General features: G+C 37.2%; 1 protein-coding gene across 2 annotated transcripts in view; it reads right to left on the reverse strand.

Moving 5' to 3' along the window:
* LOC111424636 (sidestep VI) overlaps window positions 1-16,494 on the reverse strand; it is a 228,987-nt gene that overhangs the window by 25,883 nt on the left and 186,610 nt on the right. For both annotated transcript variants that reach the window (XM_023058245.2, XM_023058246.2), the window contains exons 5-6: window positions 15,487-15,597; window positions 9,668-9,874 (exon numbers count right to left, since the gene is read on the reverse strand). In XM_023058245.2, the coding sequence (XP_022914013.2) occupies window positions 9,668-9,874; window positions 15,487-15,597 (318 nt within the window). The remainder of the gene's footprint in view (window positions 1-9,667; window positions 9,875-15,486; window positions 15,598-16,494) is intronic.

A 16,494-nucleotide genomic window follows, 5' to 3' on the forward strand; every position in this document is an offset into this window, starting at 1 on the left:
CGGTGCTTTGCTCCATTTATGGAGATTTCCAGATAATGTGGGACAAATCAAAACCAACTGGCTTGCTAGATATGTTCAGGTATCGACTCATTTCGAGGGTGACAGTCTGGTTCCATGCCAGTCCCCAGATCCGCTCTATGTCAAAGTCCTTATTGTGTAGTCTTAGCTGTCCAATATTTTTTCTCGGACCAAAGCGTCTTCACAGCTTGGGCGGTGAAATGTGGCTGAGCGCAGGAAGCCAGTGTTTTTATACAGCCAGTGATTGTTCGCATGGTGGAGTTTAGTTAGGTATCTAAGTTGTCAGTTTGTTCACTATTCAGTCAGATGGGTGAGCAGTACTCGGCAGCACTGTAGACAAGTCCTACGGCCGAGCACCGCAGGATTGGACCATATAATTTCTGAACGATATTGCTGCTTGTGCCTACTTTAGTTGTTGTGTTTTTCAGATGTGATCAATATGTGAGGGATCTGACAAAGTCACACCAAGGTACTTTGGAGATGGGTTGTGTGCCACAGGGTGATCACCAAACCGAATGTCTAGCGGACCTAAGTGTTATGAAATGTCTATCCACACAAGTATGAAAAGAGATCCGATGTCATCGGGCTGAGGGGAGCGGCCCCTCTCGTCACCGCCACCTATAAGATCTATTGTAACTTTAGCCCTCCAAAAGTTTAGGGCAAATGTATGTCCTTAATGAACCTTAGTATTGCTCCAAGGTCTTGTTCCTTTATGTCGGTAGATGTCAAGAGAGCTTTACCGATAATTTTGTGTTTTAGACGGCCCCTGGCGACGCAATTACACAGTATATGTTCAGCCGTTTCTGACTCGTCATTGCAAAGTCGACAAGTTTGATCCTCAGCTTGTCCAATCTGGAAGAGGTGGTATTTTAAGGGCGCATGGCCGGTCAGGAAACCTGAGAGCGTCCTTAGATTCCCCTTTGCTGACACATAAAACCTCTTTGGTATTGGTTTCCTCTTCACTTGTCTGTGATGTAGAAGATCTTTCCAGCATAAGGCTACCTTTGAGGCCTCCTAACTATTGATTATTTGCTTTAGGTGGCTTTTTGTAGTTCACAACTGGGTTGGGGTTCAATGAAGGGCGTTTTCGCTGCCTCTCTGGCCAGCTTGTGCGCCTTCTCATTGTCCTCAATGTTTCTGTGACCGGGAACCCACCATAGAGTAATACCATTGCCCCTAGCGAGTTCTCTCAGATTGCTGGTATACTCTCTGATCAGTGCGACGTTACACGTGTAGGCCTATAGGGCGGCCCGACTGTCTATGAAAATGTTTATGGATGCACCTTTCTGCGCCTTTTGTAGGTTCAAAGCGGTGCAGAAGTTTATAGCAAGACCTTCTATTTGAAAAATGGTTATGTCCGAGCAGAGGGGCAATTTAATGTGGCTATTTGGTCCACTAATATCCATACCTACTCGGGATCCAATTGTCTTTAAAGCATCGCTGTACCAGACTAGGGCTCGTCTTTTTAGTTGAGGCCCACCCTTCGTGCAATCATCATTGCTTCTAAATATGACCTTATATGGCTGGTCGAAATTGTATTCTGTCGGTATAAGGTCCGTTTTAATTGCAATCAAGTGATTTAGACAAGAGTCCTTGAGGATTACGAGGTGTCCTCTAAAGTTACCCTGCATCAACTTAAATGAAGAGCTTGTTTTCAGTGATAAGGCACTTAACCCGGCGACAGTGTGTTGGGGTATCATATACCCCAGACGTTTTAAAATGCGATATGTAAATGTTCTATCCGGGAACTCAATACCTTCCTTTAATAGCGTAAAGCATCTGTAGTAGTCAATATCTTAGTGTCGTGGTGACCACGTAACGAGGAAAATGGAAAATGACTGACTGAAGCTTCGACACGGTTAGCATTTTTTTGCTAAAATCTATACAGACTCTGAATACAAATGTCGATATAACATTTCACAGGTAATTTGTTTTCGCTTTCAGTTTTATGGCAGGCCATTATGAACGAGAACAAGCACGGTTATTAGCTCTCTGGGAAGAGGTTGAAAAAGCCGAAAATCCCATTGGCTCCGAAAGTGAAGACGAATCTGATTTTGTATGTGGCAGTAATCATAACTCTGACAGCGAGGAGGATGCGGAAGAAGTAACTGAAAGTGAAATACCAAAAATCTGTCGAAAATATTTAGCCAAGGATGGTACCACATGGGCTTTACAACATTTTCCCAAGAATGTTCGCACGCGTATAGAGAATATAATCACACACCTACCAGGCGTAAAAAGAATGCCAAGAATGCTAAAACACAAATTGAATGTTTCAATCAGTTTTAACTTCTGATATGGTGAACGATATTGTGATGTGCACCAATATAAAAATACGGCAGAAATCTGTTTGCTACGATGAATCATCAATACGTTGTACGGGATACGAATGCAACAGAAATAAGAGCTTTATTTGAACTTCTCTAGCTGGCAGGAGTTTTCAAAAGTTCTAGGCTAATCTTGAGGAGCTTTGGTCGACAGATGGAACTGGGATAAGTTTATTCAGAGAAACAATTTCTTTGCAAACGTTCAGTTTCGTGCTGTCTTGCTTACGCTTTGACAACATAAATAATCGTGCGGAAAGGAAAAAGTTTGACAAGATGCAGTGAGGGCATTATTTGAGAAATTCGTTGAGAATAGCCAGAAATCGTTTACTCCAACCGAATATCTCACTATTGACGAAAAGTTGGAAGCATTCAGGGGTCGCTGTGTTTTTCGTCAATACATGCCCAAAAAGCCAGCACGTTATGGTTTGAAAATATTTGCACTTGTAGATGCAAAATCATATTTTGTTCTCAACTTAGAATTGTACGTGGGACTGCAACCTGATGGTCCATTCAAGTTGAGCAATAAGCCAAACGATGTGGTTCTTAGACTTATAGCTCCAATTTCCGGCACAAAACGAAATGTAAGGTTTGATAATTGGTTCAGCAATTATGATCTGATGCTAACACTGCTGAGACAACACAAAATTACATCCGTCGGGAAGGTTAGGAAGAATAAACGGCAAATGCCCGAGAGCTTCAAAGTAGTGAAAAACAGACCAGACCATTCCAGCAAATTTGGTTTTCAAAAAGATAACACTTCAGTTTCCTATACACCAAGAAAAGGTAAGGTTGTACTTCTTATGTCTACGTTACACCATACTCCAGATATTGATGAAACTACTGGGGATAAAAGAAAATCGGAAGTAGTTTCGTTTTATAATGCTACAAAAGATGGCGTAGATCTCGTTGATGAGCTGTTGGCGAGCTACGATGTATCTCGCAATAATAAAAGATCGATACTCACGATTTTCTATGCTCTTCTAAACTGTGCTGGTATAAACGCCAAAGTGATATATCAGATGAATACTGGTGATTTTCAAATGAAGAGAAGATAGTTTCTGAAAACATTGGCCATACAACTGTGGACTGAGCAGAAAGCAATCAGAGCTCTAAATAAAAGGCTCCCACGTGAATTGCAACTCCCCAGGCCAGCAGACGAAATGAATGTTGATGAACCACCAGGGAAACGACATAAACCATGTAGAAGATGCGAATTTTGTCCTAGCAAAAGTGACAGAAAAACATTTTATAGATGTGCAAAGTGTAAAAAACCTGTTTGTTTAGAACATTCTGTGGTATCGTATGATGACTGCTGCTCGGGCATGAATGAATGAAATCAGTTTCTGCTTTCTATTTTCCAATATTTCATCTTTCTTTTTGATTAAAATCGCTCTTTATCACTATTTCTTTAGCTAACAATAAGTTTTCTTTTAGTTACAAAAATTAACAGTCAATGATTTACTGCCGTTATTTTTTGACAAATAGTCACTATGAACTGAAAAAATATATCCTTATCAAGATATACTAGAGTGAATAAAAATTACTTAAAATATACACAAAAACCAGAATTTTTATTTATTCTTCTATCAATGTATTTAAGGTATGGTATATCCCACCACAAAGGTTGTATGCAAAAAACCCACCACACTGTCGCCGGGTTAAAGCTGCCTCCTTATGTATATATAAATGCAGTGGTGTGAGACGGAGTAGTGCTTCAAGAGCAGCTGTCGGACAAGATCTCATTGCGCCCGTTTTGTACCAGCTTTTGTTGTGCTGTCTTATGATTTGTTTTTAGCCACCAAACCAGTGAAGCATAGACGACCATGGTCTGGTTATTGCTACGTAGGCCCAATGAGCCATTCGTGGTTTGCGACCCCAGTTCCTTCCGAGAAGGCTGCGGAAAATCTGGTTAGCCATAATGGCCTTTTTCCTCACCTTGTCTATGTGGGAGTTACAGTTTAATTTACAGTCTAGTATTAGCCCCAGGTATTTAACTTCTGTTTTGGGGTTATGCTTTCAATGGAGGGTGCTCTCAATTGTAGCTTCATTGCTTCTCCACCAAGTGCTAGTGAGTACTAGGGCTTTCTGCTTTAGTTGAACGGCCCTGTTAGTTTACTATAAGACCTAATTCCTAAGCTGTGCAACTAGCATCAAGGTCTGTGAAGCAAGTGTTTCTATTCCGCGCGTAACAATCTGGATGTCAAAGCACCTCCATGTTATTGAAGTCTGTAATCTCTATTTTCCATAGTAATCTTCATCATAATCATAATCAGATCGCTAGTCAGAATTCTCTTCGTGGTCTGCACGTTGTTACGTCTCACAGCCAGTGCCAAATCATCTGTGTATGAGAATTGAATTTTACACTAGTAAATCCTGTATGTCCGCAATGTAGAGAGTGAAAAATGTTGGTGCAAGGACAGATCCCTGGGGTAGTCCGCTATTTAATATTTTAGTGTGGCTCTGCGTTTGGCCCTAAATGTCACTGTACATGTTATTCAGCAGCAAGCACAGTGTCATACAATGGATTAGACTTAGGAATTTAAAGAGCAGTGCTTTCCTCCATACGGTGTCGTGTCCGGAGTGTAATGCTTACCTCCTTCTGGTGCACTCTCGGTAACACTAAAAAACTAGAGCAATAAACGATCAGAACATATTCTTGCGATTTCCTGATCTATATACACATGGTTACCCCGAAACTAGTAGACTTAAACAAGAGGAGAAAATGATCAATAGAATCCACCGACACTTCTTTGAAGGTAAAAGGAATACTGTCAAGATGTAATCGATTCTCAGAAAATGATAAACCAAGTTGATCTCGAAATAGTGAAACACTTCAAACATTTTCGTTTTGTTGCTTAGCGTCACCAAACACTCGAACGCTGTTGCGGCATGTGTTGACCATATTGTCAATTTTATCGTTTAATAACTAGTAGAAATGGATCTTTAAATTCTTTTGTAATTCTAAATAAGAATGATCGACTCACTAAACAGGGCCTTCAATTTATCATCATTTGCGGTAGTTAAACGCATGAATAGACGCTTGAATTATTTACTAATCGGTGGACGACCTTTACTCAAATTCTAAATAAATTTATTTAAGATTATCGTTCAATTTGCGATTAATTTAACGACAATTTAAGTATTAAATGGGAATAATTGGAGGTCTGGAAGTTATTTTAAAAGTTTATGTGTAGACCACGAGTTTTGTTGAGCCAAAAAAAGTTAAATAACAGTACGTGGAACCTGGTTTCCGCACTTAAACTAAAAGTGTGCCGTGTCGGGATAAAATAATTCAATTTCGAAAATTGCTGGATCGGACGCCCGCGCACGTCGAACTAGTTTAGAGGAGAGAAAAATTCCGCAAAACTCGTCTGCACTTTTATTTAGTAGTGGTTTATATTTGCTTCCGCCTCCCGTTCGTAGTGCTACAACCAAATGGAAGACTCGGACTTTCGCACCTGCGTCTTCCACTTTCCGATGATAATTTATGATGGATTTAATAGAAACTGCGGTTTTAAAATTTAAATAAAAAATGTTACCTTTAAAATATTTAATGTACTTACTCACTACATGGTTTTCAAATCATATTCAACATCAATCATTCGACGGTGTATAATGGTGAGTGACAATACATTTTTAGAGCGTTGCATATTTCAGGAATTAAACATTACAACATAACCTGATTGACACACTAGCAACAATACACCTTCACGATGAAATATTAAAAGGTTTGCTATTGCGCAACTGGCATATTCACGAATTATTAACCTCCCTTTTCGGTGGGTCGAAACTTTTAAATTTACCTCGCGTTTGAATACAAAACTGAACTGGTGTAAACAACAGTACCATCAGTCGGGTATAACTCGCGCAAACACCTGCTATGCACCGTATTTTATTTTTGTTCTTGTTTTACTGTGAAACGAATTTTGAAATCTCGTTCAGGATATGTGTAGATATATATATTATCCGTCGCGATCATATTTCTGAAACAAACAACTCAGGCAGAAAATACACCCAACTTTCTAGTGTTGATTCAATATAAAATGTTAAATAGCGATTACACCATTCGAATGTTATTGTTCAAAATTTTCGAACTCAATTTTTGTTTTTCCATAATGCATTTTGATTAATTTATTTTATCTGCAGAGAATTAATTCAAAAACAAATCAAGATAAAATAGAAGCGGTTTCAAGAATACTTGAGAAAACACCAAAAGGCAAGAGTTAAAAGTAAGTTGTGATTCCCTACGGAAGCAGTAAAAAAAACTGGCGCTAGTGATGATCCACATCCTGTATGATTTGTATGTTACACAGCAAGACGTGTCTAAACAATGACAGTAGAAAGCGACCTTAAACAATTCCAAGAAGCAATGCAAAAATAATGGTTCAAATAAGCAGTATTGTGGTAAAATGAATCGTGGAGATCGTAGTTTTGAAACCTGGCTTGAGACAATATCAGGACAATATCTGGAGACAATATTAAGAACGCACAAAACTTCTTCTGGAGTAAAGGAAAAATTTTATTCATTGGTAACTTTAATACAACAGGTAATCAACCCAATCAAATAGAATGAAAAATTTTGTCAATAAATGCATTGCAAGCATTTAGCAGTTTCAGATTGATATGATATTAATTGTAAAGTCTCGGCCGCAAGCGACCTCGGATTAATCAGAGATAATCCTATATTCTCTCTTCTTAGTTTAACCGAGGTCGTTAATAGCCGAGTTGCTACAGTTTATGTCTACCAGTTTCGGGTTGACTTGAAATTAATTGTAGAGTCTCAGTCGCAAGCGACTTGGGCTTAATCAGGAAAAATGCTATACTCCCTTTTCTAAGTTTAGCCGTGGTCAGTGGCCGTTAGTCAGGTTGATATGATATTAATTACTACGTCTCGGACGCAATCGATCTCGGCTTAATCAGTAAGATCTACAACTTCAACTACATCTCGAACCAGTTTCTGAAGAAGGTTGCAAAATGGCACCCGAAACGTCAAACCTTTTCTTAAAAGACGCACGGAAAAACCCGAACGTTTCTAGTGTCAGTTCTAATTTTAGTTCAATTAACACCGGTCGTGAAAGCTTTCGTACTTATAAGATCGACAACTTAACCTGATAAAGCTGAGGTCGCTTGCGGTTGAGGCGCTGCAATATGATAACCAGTTTCAGCTTGATATAGAATTAATCACTGATCCTCGGCCGCAAGCGACGTCGGTTTAATCAGTAAGAAGATTTACAACTTAATCTGATAAAGCCGAGGTAGCTTGTGGCCGAGGCGCTGCAATATGATAAATAGTAAATAGCAACTGACCTCGGCTTATTCAGTCGAAAGATTTTCGACTTCACGTGATAAAGCCGAGGTGCTGCAATATGTCAATTAGTTTGAAGTTTATATGATATTAATCGCTGATCGGTGATTCCTATACTTTAAGTTAATCCTGATTTGCAAGGTTTTAACTTTTGTTGAGAGACGATTTGAATGGTAAGGTGGAGTGTAAAATAGTACCATTATACATTTAATCGATATTTAAGGTTTAGATACATATATGTTATTAAGTAAATGTAAATATTTATTTCGAGTTGTGGCATAGAAAATTTAGTATCAACGCGATGGTACGAGAGTATAAAACGATTACAGTAGGCGTAATTGTTTATTGAACGAACGAGACCGATTCTAAACAATTGAGCGCGTGGCAACTGTGCATTGTTTAACGCAGACCTGCAAATTTATAGTGCAAGCTCGGCTCCGCCATATCTATAACAATAGAATAACGATTATGGTGGATAGTTGATAATGTTAATGTTTGACGTTGCGCCTGTCCCTATAAATACAAGTTCGCATGAAATTTACGACCACATTGGTATGCATAATTATAAATCTGAATCAGTGATTTCTGCGGGTGTTTAAAATTATGTGAATGTATAAAAATTGAGTTTTATAAAAATTTGTAAGGACACAATGAAAAGACGATGAAAAGTAAAGCCATTTGCATTGTATATTATAACAATTGCGAACGCTGCGAAATTGAAATAATTGGGTCGTATTTTTCTTTCTTCCCAATTAAATCCGCGCCCGTTTCAATTCCCCCTTCTTTTCAGTTAGCGCAATTAAGACGCTGGTTGGAGAATTCGCTCATCTTCTAAGCGAAAGCTGCGAAACCCCCTTTTCACGGTGAAAAGAAGCGATATCGTTTCCCGATACACTTGTCTGTCCAAGTTTAGCGAAGGGTGTTTGAACGAAGAAGTTCCAATATCTTTCCGTACACGCTGAATTTCAATGAGACGGAGTTTCGGATCGCCGAGGTAAACTTATCAGAAAAAAAAAAAGACCGAGAAAAGAAGACGAAGTATTGAAATCAATGAATAAATCTGTTTCGGTAAATATGACAGTTTAGACAGAAGGGCTGCTGTACGCTGTCTAAATGTAAATTGCCGATACCGAGGAGCTATGTGTTTTCGTACAGTATGTATATGTATTGCATGTAGAGTTAGGGAGGTGCTTTCCCAAACTTTGAATAGAAATCGGTGTTGTATATTAAATTGAAATTTAAGTTGAACGTTTCAGTCTAAATTATTAGTGCATTTTCGCTCGAATTTACATTTTCTGTTTGTTTTTGTTAACAAAGATCTAAAAAGACCGGTTTTCTAATTTGAAGGGTGGCAAGTCTGAACATAAATAATAAACGAAGCTTTTAAGAAGACAGCGTTTATTTATTGAGTACAAGGTACTCGTTTCGAAACGACCGATGTGGTGGGTGGAGATTCACCAAGGGAAAGTAGGAGGGAAACGGTGTTTAGGCCCGACCTTTCTGAAAGGTTAATCCATCTTGTACCCACGCCAAATTTTCTTCTGAGGAAGCTTGCAATAATTATCATCTACACGGGCACCTCTAATATTCATTACGACCGTATTGAACCAAAAATGTTTTTGAAAATATTATTTTGTTACGAAAAAATTTGGGGTAAAAAGATAAAATAGTAAATGTGGTACATTTACATAACTACCCTGTATAGACAGCTAACAGCAATTTCTTCGACATCTAGTGCTATTGCCTTGTATATGCAAGGACCGAATCTCCAACCTACCCTTGAGCGCATTTGTCGTCAACCAATAAAGTTAGAAATAACTCAACGCCTCTAGGCCCTTCCGAAATACCAGCGAGTTCTGCGGCTGACGTCTAATCTGCATAATGGTTCGTGAATATTGCGAAGGACTCTACAATGCTCTTGCCACCCGTTAAGGCATTGACGGCAATAATTTTTCGAACGGGAAACGGAAATTAGCAACATCGTTCTCCGGTCAAAAACCGAAATGCCGTCACTTACAGTATATCACAAGGGAAGTGCTCGCTGACACTGGCTGACTAATGTTGTTATTAGCGGCTTGACACGTGAATGACGCTTGCTGATCGGAACGCTGCAGATTCCTGATGACAAGTTGATTAGATCGGGCTTTCGGAAAATTGCTTCTCGTATCCATTGAGTCAATTAGCGTTTGTCCTCTCCACCACTTGATTATTGGTTCTGGTTTTCCTATAAACAAAACATAAATTAACCATGTAAATGCGATAAAATAAGTAATAAGTATATAAACGAATAAATAAATAAAAAAATAAGTAATAAGTAATAAATATTGAAACAATTATGATAAATATTTGATACATAAAAAAATCGATATAGAATAAAGTTAATTGAAAAGAATCGTTATTACGGTAAAGTAATAGTAGCAGTAAAGCAATTTAGAATACGTTAAACATAAATAAATGAAAAGGAAAAAATAATGTTTTTTTTTCTTTTCTTTGTTATTGTTGATATAACACAATTAAAATGTAGTCGTATATTTACCGATACATACATTTGAGAACAACAGGAAGTCATAAAACTGGAGTGGAGGCGTTACTAGAATATAGAACAAGCAACTCGTACAGGCAGAAAAAGCCGGCAAACAATATTTCCGCAAGTAAAATGGGAAAACGTATACGTGTCTCTTAGTCTCGAAAGAAATATTGTTCGGGTTCCGGTGGGGACGTCGTAAAAAATCCTTGATTCTTTTTCCCGCAACGAAAGCGATGATTGCACGTGCCGATAAATCGCAAAAATCTAAATCAACTATCTCTGCCGACGATACGCCGACGATTCTCCTATTTTGTTTTCGTACCAGTTCCAGATGTAAAAATATACGCGCCGGAATTTATTCTTTTAGCCCATGGGGAAAAGATTGTCAATTTCCCGCGAAAGGCACGTTAAAAGATAAGGGCGTCTGTTTCGAGCGCGCGAGTGAAAGGCGCCCGAGGTAACAAAAGATCCCGCCTAAATTGGGTTGCTCGGGCCTTATCTCAATTTTCAAAATAGCGTAATGTTGTTATCGACCATCTTCGCTGCAAATCTCCACGCAGAGTAGACGAATTTATTAAATTAGAATGTTCCTGGGAAGTACCGATGATGTATACCATCATCACATCGAAACGAGGTATTCACGACTCTGTCAAGTATTTCCTAAATTAACTGAATTCCTGTCTATAGCGTACGTCGTTCCTGCTTATACATAAATCGTATTACCATACCTAATTAGTTGTCTAATAAAACATGCAGGTACGGTATGGGCTAAAACAATGGATTCTCGAAAACTCTCTTTGTGCAGTTAAGAGATCGAGAATCGAATTACATTCCGAATCGTTAATACCTTTACAGAAATTCATTTACCTTTCTTGCATAATGCTTAGCTTACTGAAGAACAAAGCAAATTAGTAAGTTCTATAATATTGTTATGTAATAAAATTGAAATTACAAGATCTACTTTATAAACTAATAGATCGTGCTACATAACCATAATTTACAAGAAAATGCCTTATTTTCCATTCAAAAATCGCTTTTAGATTGTGGTTTTGTGTGAGACTGGACGTGATTTCCATTCTAGTCGAGCATTTTGCGGAACTTATTGAAGTGTACGATGTTCATTTCACAATCGATAGGCAAACGGTGTAGTATAGACTGCGCACTCTACAGTAGTGTTTAACTAAATACTATGTTACCAACCCAATCTGAGTACGTTACAGTACTATATCGATCGGAACGGTCGTCATAAAAACGTACGGCAAACATTAAAATGCACGAGCTCGACATTGTCTCACGTGCCATCACCACGAAACGATTTCCAGCAAATTTCAATCTTCTACACTACGGTCACGTTCGGCATAGTTGAATTTTTTTTGTTGCAATTCCATGCAATTTGAAGATTTTTTTATACTAAGATTATTAATATGTTCTTATTTATTTATTGTAGTTGTGGTAAAAGGTAAAAGTGTATTACCAATTTGGACGTAGAAGTGATTATCCAAGGTTATGACCAACATTCGTCAGTGTTAGATGCTAAACGACCATTGATCTTACTCTGGAATTCCCGTAGACATTATGTAAGACTAATAACTGATATGTTTTTGAGGAAGTGTTACAGCTTTATATGACGATACGCTGTTGCAAGCATTCCAAAGAGCACGCTCCAAAAAAAACATTTGCAAGAAAGTTCACTCTATGACTCTATGATTCTGATTTCTAAGAGTTTTGATGGTGTAAAATATCAAAGAAACACTCCAAATATAGTATTGGCATTCTATTTACGGCATTACTAATGGATATTTATTTTTCAGTTTTATTGTAGAATTTACCAAACTTATATCAAATGCTGTAATAGACACCAATCCAAGGACCGAGTTAGATTTCTGCACCAAGCAATGTAAGTTAAGGAATTTAAACTCGGTGCTTTCTTAGACAAAGCATTAAGATGAAACTCCTTTATCGAAGCAAAATGCAGCCAACGTTTGCAAACGCAAAATGCCCGAAAGAAAATATGCTAGATATGAGGACTGAATTCGAAGGCTACAACATGTGTCTGCATAACTTTGTTGTAAATCATGTTTGACCACGAATCCATAGTTCGCAAAATATATTAAAAACCTTTCAGAACAGGTATGTAGTTTTTGCCTATCGTAAATATTTATGTTGTCAAGGCAAGGGCTGCACTAAACGATTCAATTTTCGTTCTTTTTTGACACACACATTTAGTTCCTTGCCTAGAACATTAGTCTCATTAGAGACATTGATGATGGCTCGCAGAACTTTGTTTTGAAAACACTGCGGGATTCCTATGTTGGAAACACTGTCAGTGCCTCGTAGCTGAATACCATACGTTTACACTGGTGTCAGGATGAATTTGTATACCAATCTTTGTTATTTAGAGGTAGAATGGAACCACGGGAGAGGAGTTGTGATGAATACCGGAATAATAGAGATGGTGGATAGAAACATCAACTACGGGTGAACCATAATATACATTAAGGAGAATTTAGTTTAGTGTGGGAAGGGGAAGGACAATCATTTTGATCGTTATGAATGTAGGTAAAGAAAGCTGCTTGTGCTTCTTATACAAGATCCATATATTATAAATGATGCATGAAGAGTGGTAGTAGGAAATAGAAAAAGTATGAATGTGTTTTTGGAAGATGCAAAGGGATCTACCATCTCGTACAGAGTTTTTAAATGATGATGACACCGAGTCGGCAGAAGTTAGTATTGTATCAGCTGTAAAGCTCATTCCATGATTGTTTAAGTATATGAAGATCCATGTAATCAAACTAGCGAAAATTTCAAATCTGGTGTTCAAGTCACCTAAAATTATCCTTTTACAGTATTCCTTCAATACCTCTTTCAATCTTGGTTACTTTATCTACGTTTCTCTATCTCCCATTCTGGTCTTTTAATTTATAATCGCAATAAATTGTTCTACCAAACCTTTCTAATTGTCTCTTAACCTTATGCCTGTCTTGTACATCACATATGATGTACTCACTTATGTATGAAACATTAGTAGTTTAATATGGACAGGCAATGGGTTGAATTCCTTCTGCTTTCAATGCTTGCATCATTGTCCAACTTTCTCACAATACTGTCTTCACACCCTGTCTGGATATGGCTGAATTGTTGCTCTATATTATTTCGACATATTTCAATGGCCTTTCTCAGTAGCTTTTGAGGGCTACTTTCTATTTGCCTCATTTCGATTTTACAAATATTTGTTCTGGATTAGTAGAATGCTAGGATTCCTCACTAAGGGCCGCATTAAGGAACACACTTTACTTGCAAATATAATACATTTAAAATAATTTTAGTTTAAAGAAATTTAAGTTCGACTCTGTCCTTGCCCGACCGGCTTTTATTTATGACTGTCATAAAAACCGATGTCCATGTGGAAGACTATATCTATATGCAACTTTTGGGTCATTGTCTCTGAAGTCTTCTTGCATTTTTGCAATGAGATGGTTTTCATATTTCCTTTTCTTGGTTCTGCACATTTTGTCCGCCTTTTCTCTGGTTCTCTGGTGGTTATGTACTTCGTGTACTGCACGTTTCATTACTTTCTTCTATCGCCTTTCTGCATCTTTTTTTCAGGTTGTTCTCGTCTTCCTCTTCCTTTACCTATTGTCGTCATTTGCTATTACAATTAAGAAGTAGTACTACTATTGAGGAAGCCAATTGCTGTTTTAATTGCTTTCCAATGGTGCTCTACTTGTAACATTAGTTTCTTTCCCGTAAAGTTTCTTTAAATTTCAACTAGATTTTGGTCAGATCTGCAGCACACTCCTTTTTATCGGTAATTAAAAATTTGTGTTTACAAATATATTAGTTATTATGTTTGTAGATTTTACTTTAAAATATCTTGAGTTACTCAGATTAACAAAATAAGTTGTAGGGGTACCATGAACTACATCAAGTTACCAAAATGCTTTATTACAAAGGTGGACTTCCTTTTTCCTGCAAAAATATGTCTTAGCTTACCGCCGTAATTTTATGCATACCACTTCATCATCTTCTTCTAAAATATTCATCGTGCTGTAGCGACTAAGGAATCTTTTTACCCACTACCACAAAAAGTTGAACAAGAAAACTATGAAATTCCAAAGAAATTTTATGAAAAATTACTTTGTTCTTTAACACCATATTCTTAGAATATAATTAGATTAACATTTTTTAATCAGATAGTGTAGTGAGGTTGCTTATTTTTAGATGAAGTCACTCAACGCACTTGATACAAAACATTAATTATTTCATGAGCCGTCGTGCGGTCGTACAATTAAACTACCTTCATTTGTATTCCGTCCTTGATGGTGAACACCAGGTGAGAGGGTAACCTCATGAATCCATACTATGCTTCTATGCCACTATAATTACATTTGCCAAAATTAAAATAATAAGAAGGAATCCGGTCGATGTCCAGTCTAGTAGAATTCATCCTTTCGTAATAAGTTGGTTTAAGGTAACCTTTCTCGATTAGAATCATTTTCCACATTTTCCGAAGCCTTGTAAATAAAATATCTTCGGTCATGAAAACCACAAATATTCCATTATTGTAGAATATTCATGTTAATATAATAATAATTTCATAACAATAGATTATGAAGCGTAATAAAATGTGTATGCAATTGTTGTTATTTCCATTATAATGTATTTTCCAGATATAAATATTTTATTAAAAATTGTTTCCAAATTTAACAATTTGAATAATAATAAAAGCTATTTCTGTGATAATTACTATTTGCTTTTATTTTAATCTGTGCTTGTAAACGTTTAAAAACAATCATGAATAATCCACAACAAATTCGCCGAACAAGGTATTGATATCACCCTAACAATTTAATCACTTTAAATCTTGTTAGTTAACAGGCACTAATTTTAGAGATAGGGTTACGTTTACCCAGGACTTTAGATGGTTAAAAGTAGCCTCGAGTCATTAACGCCGCACCACAAATCAATGGAAACGGAAATGGAATACGTTCACGGTCCGCTAAGGATGGCACTGAAAACCATTTTCGGAGATTAATCTTGCGCACCATTAGTCTAATTGGTTGATAGTTTAACCTCCGTTAGGATCGTGTGTGCATAATTTTAGCCAGTTCAGTACACTTTAACAAACTGTACGAGAGCTGCTGGCATGATTTCTGGAGGACGTGCGGGATAAATAACAGATGGACGTGTCAGATATTGTGTGGTCCGGCCGAGAGGTCGTGCAATCTGTCGAATATGGTATACAAGGGACACGAAACGGTCTAGAGAGTGGACACATTTTTCGGTCGAGATGTGCTAAAACTTACCCCCTGTCACGATGCACGTCAGCTTCACGTCCCCACCCTCGTCGTATGGTCCGGCGGTCGATAACACTTTGTTACCCTTTTCGTCATATATACTCGGTTTTTCAGGTGGTACTGAAAAAAAAAAATAAAAACATTAATCCAAAATTATACTAAAATCAATATAATATAATAGCAATCGCTTGGAGAATTAATCTATATGGAAAAAAGAGTTAAGAAAGTTAATATGAGGTATTACATTTACATTCTTAAGCAATTTTTCTATTGTTCGGTTCGCGAAATGAATAACAAGTCTGTTAACCGAGAAAAAAAATTCATTTTGGAGAATGATGTTTCACATATATGTATATACCTATATGTGGAGCCAAACATAGTAAGTACGATAATTGCTAGTGTTTTGCAATTAGGACAGTTTTCTGAAACATGTTGTCCCCAAAATTCTTCAATGGCTGCACTTATTTTTGTTTTCAAACACATATCTTCCTGTAAATCAGTTATCTCCAATTGAAGTGAAGCCGTTGAAAGATTAAAAAGATTCACAGCCACATCGGTCCAATCCCCTGATGGTGATACTTCAAAAGGGGAGTTCAAGAATTGCGATAGCTTTCCTATTTCAGCAAGGCTTGGAATCTTGAGTCAAATTCCTTCCTAAGTTCTGATATAAAACTGTAGAACAACAGTATCTGGTTCGGAATTGCTTTTATATTAAAGAATAGTTGAAAAATGAATAAATTGCTGATTTACAATATCATTTTCAAAAATATCCAACTTAATCTCTAATTAAATTAATCGCTAAATTAAATCTCTACGTTACGCACATTCAAATATTTTAAAAAGTCTTTCAAAAAAGCGATATTTGCCATATTGGACCTGTTTTCTAAAAATTCCAATTATTTTTTCCCTTCTAATCTATCCAAACTTTCTAAGAAGGCTCTTAGAAGGATGTCAGAGAGAAGGATCTCTCTTTTGTTTCACCAAAACGTTCAGTTACTTGGTGTTTACTTAACCAAT

Source organism: Onthophagus taurus, chromosome 7, assembly GCF_036711975.1.
Source record: "Onthophagus taurus isolate NC chromosome 7, IU_Otau_3.0, whole genome shotgun sequence".
NCBI classification, from domain to species: Eukaryota; Metazoa; Arthropoda; class Insecta; order Coleoptera; family Scarabaeidae; genus Onthophagus; species Onthophagus taurus.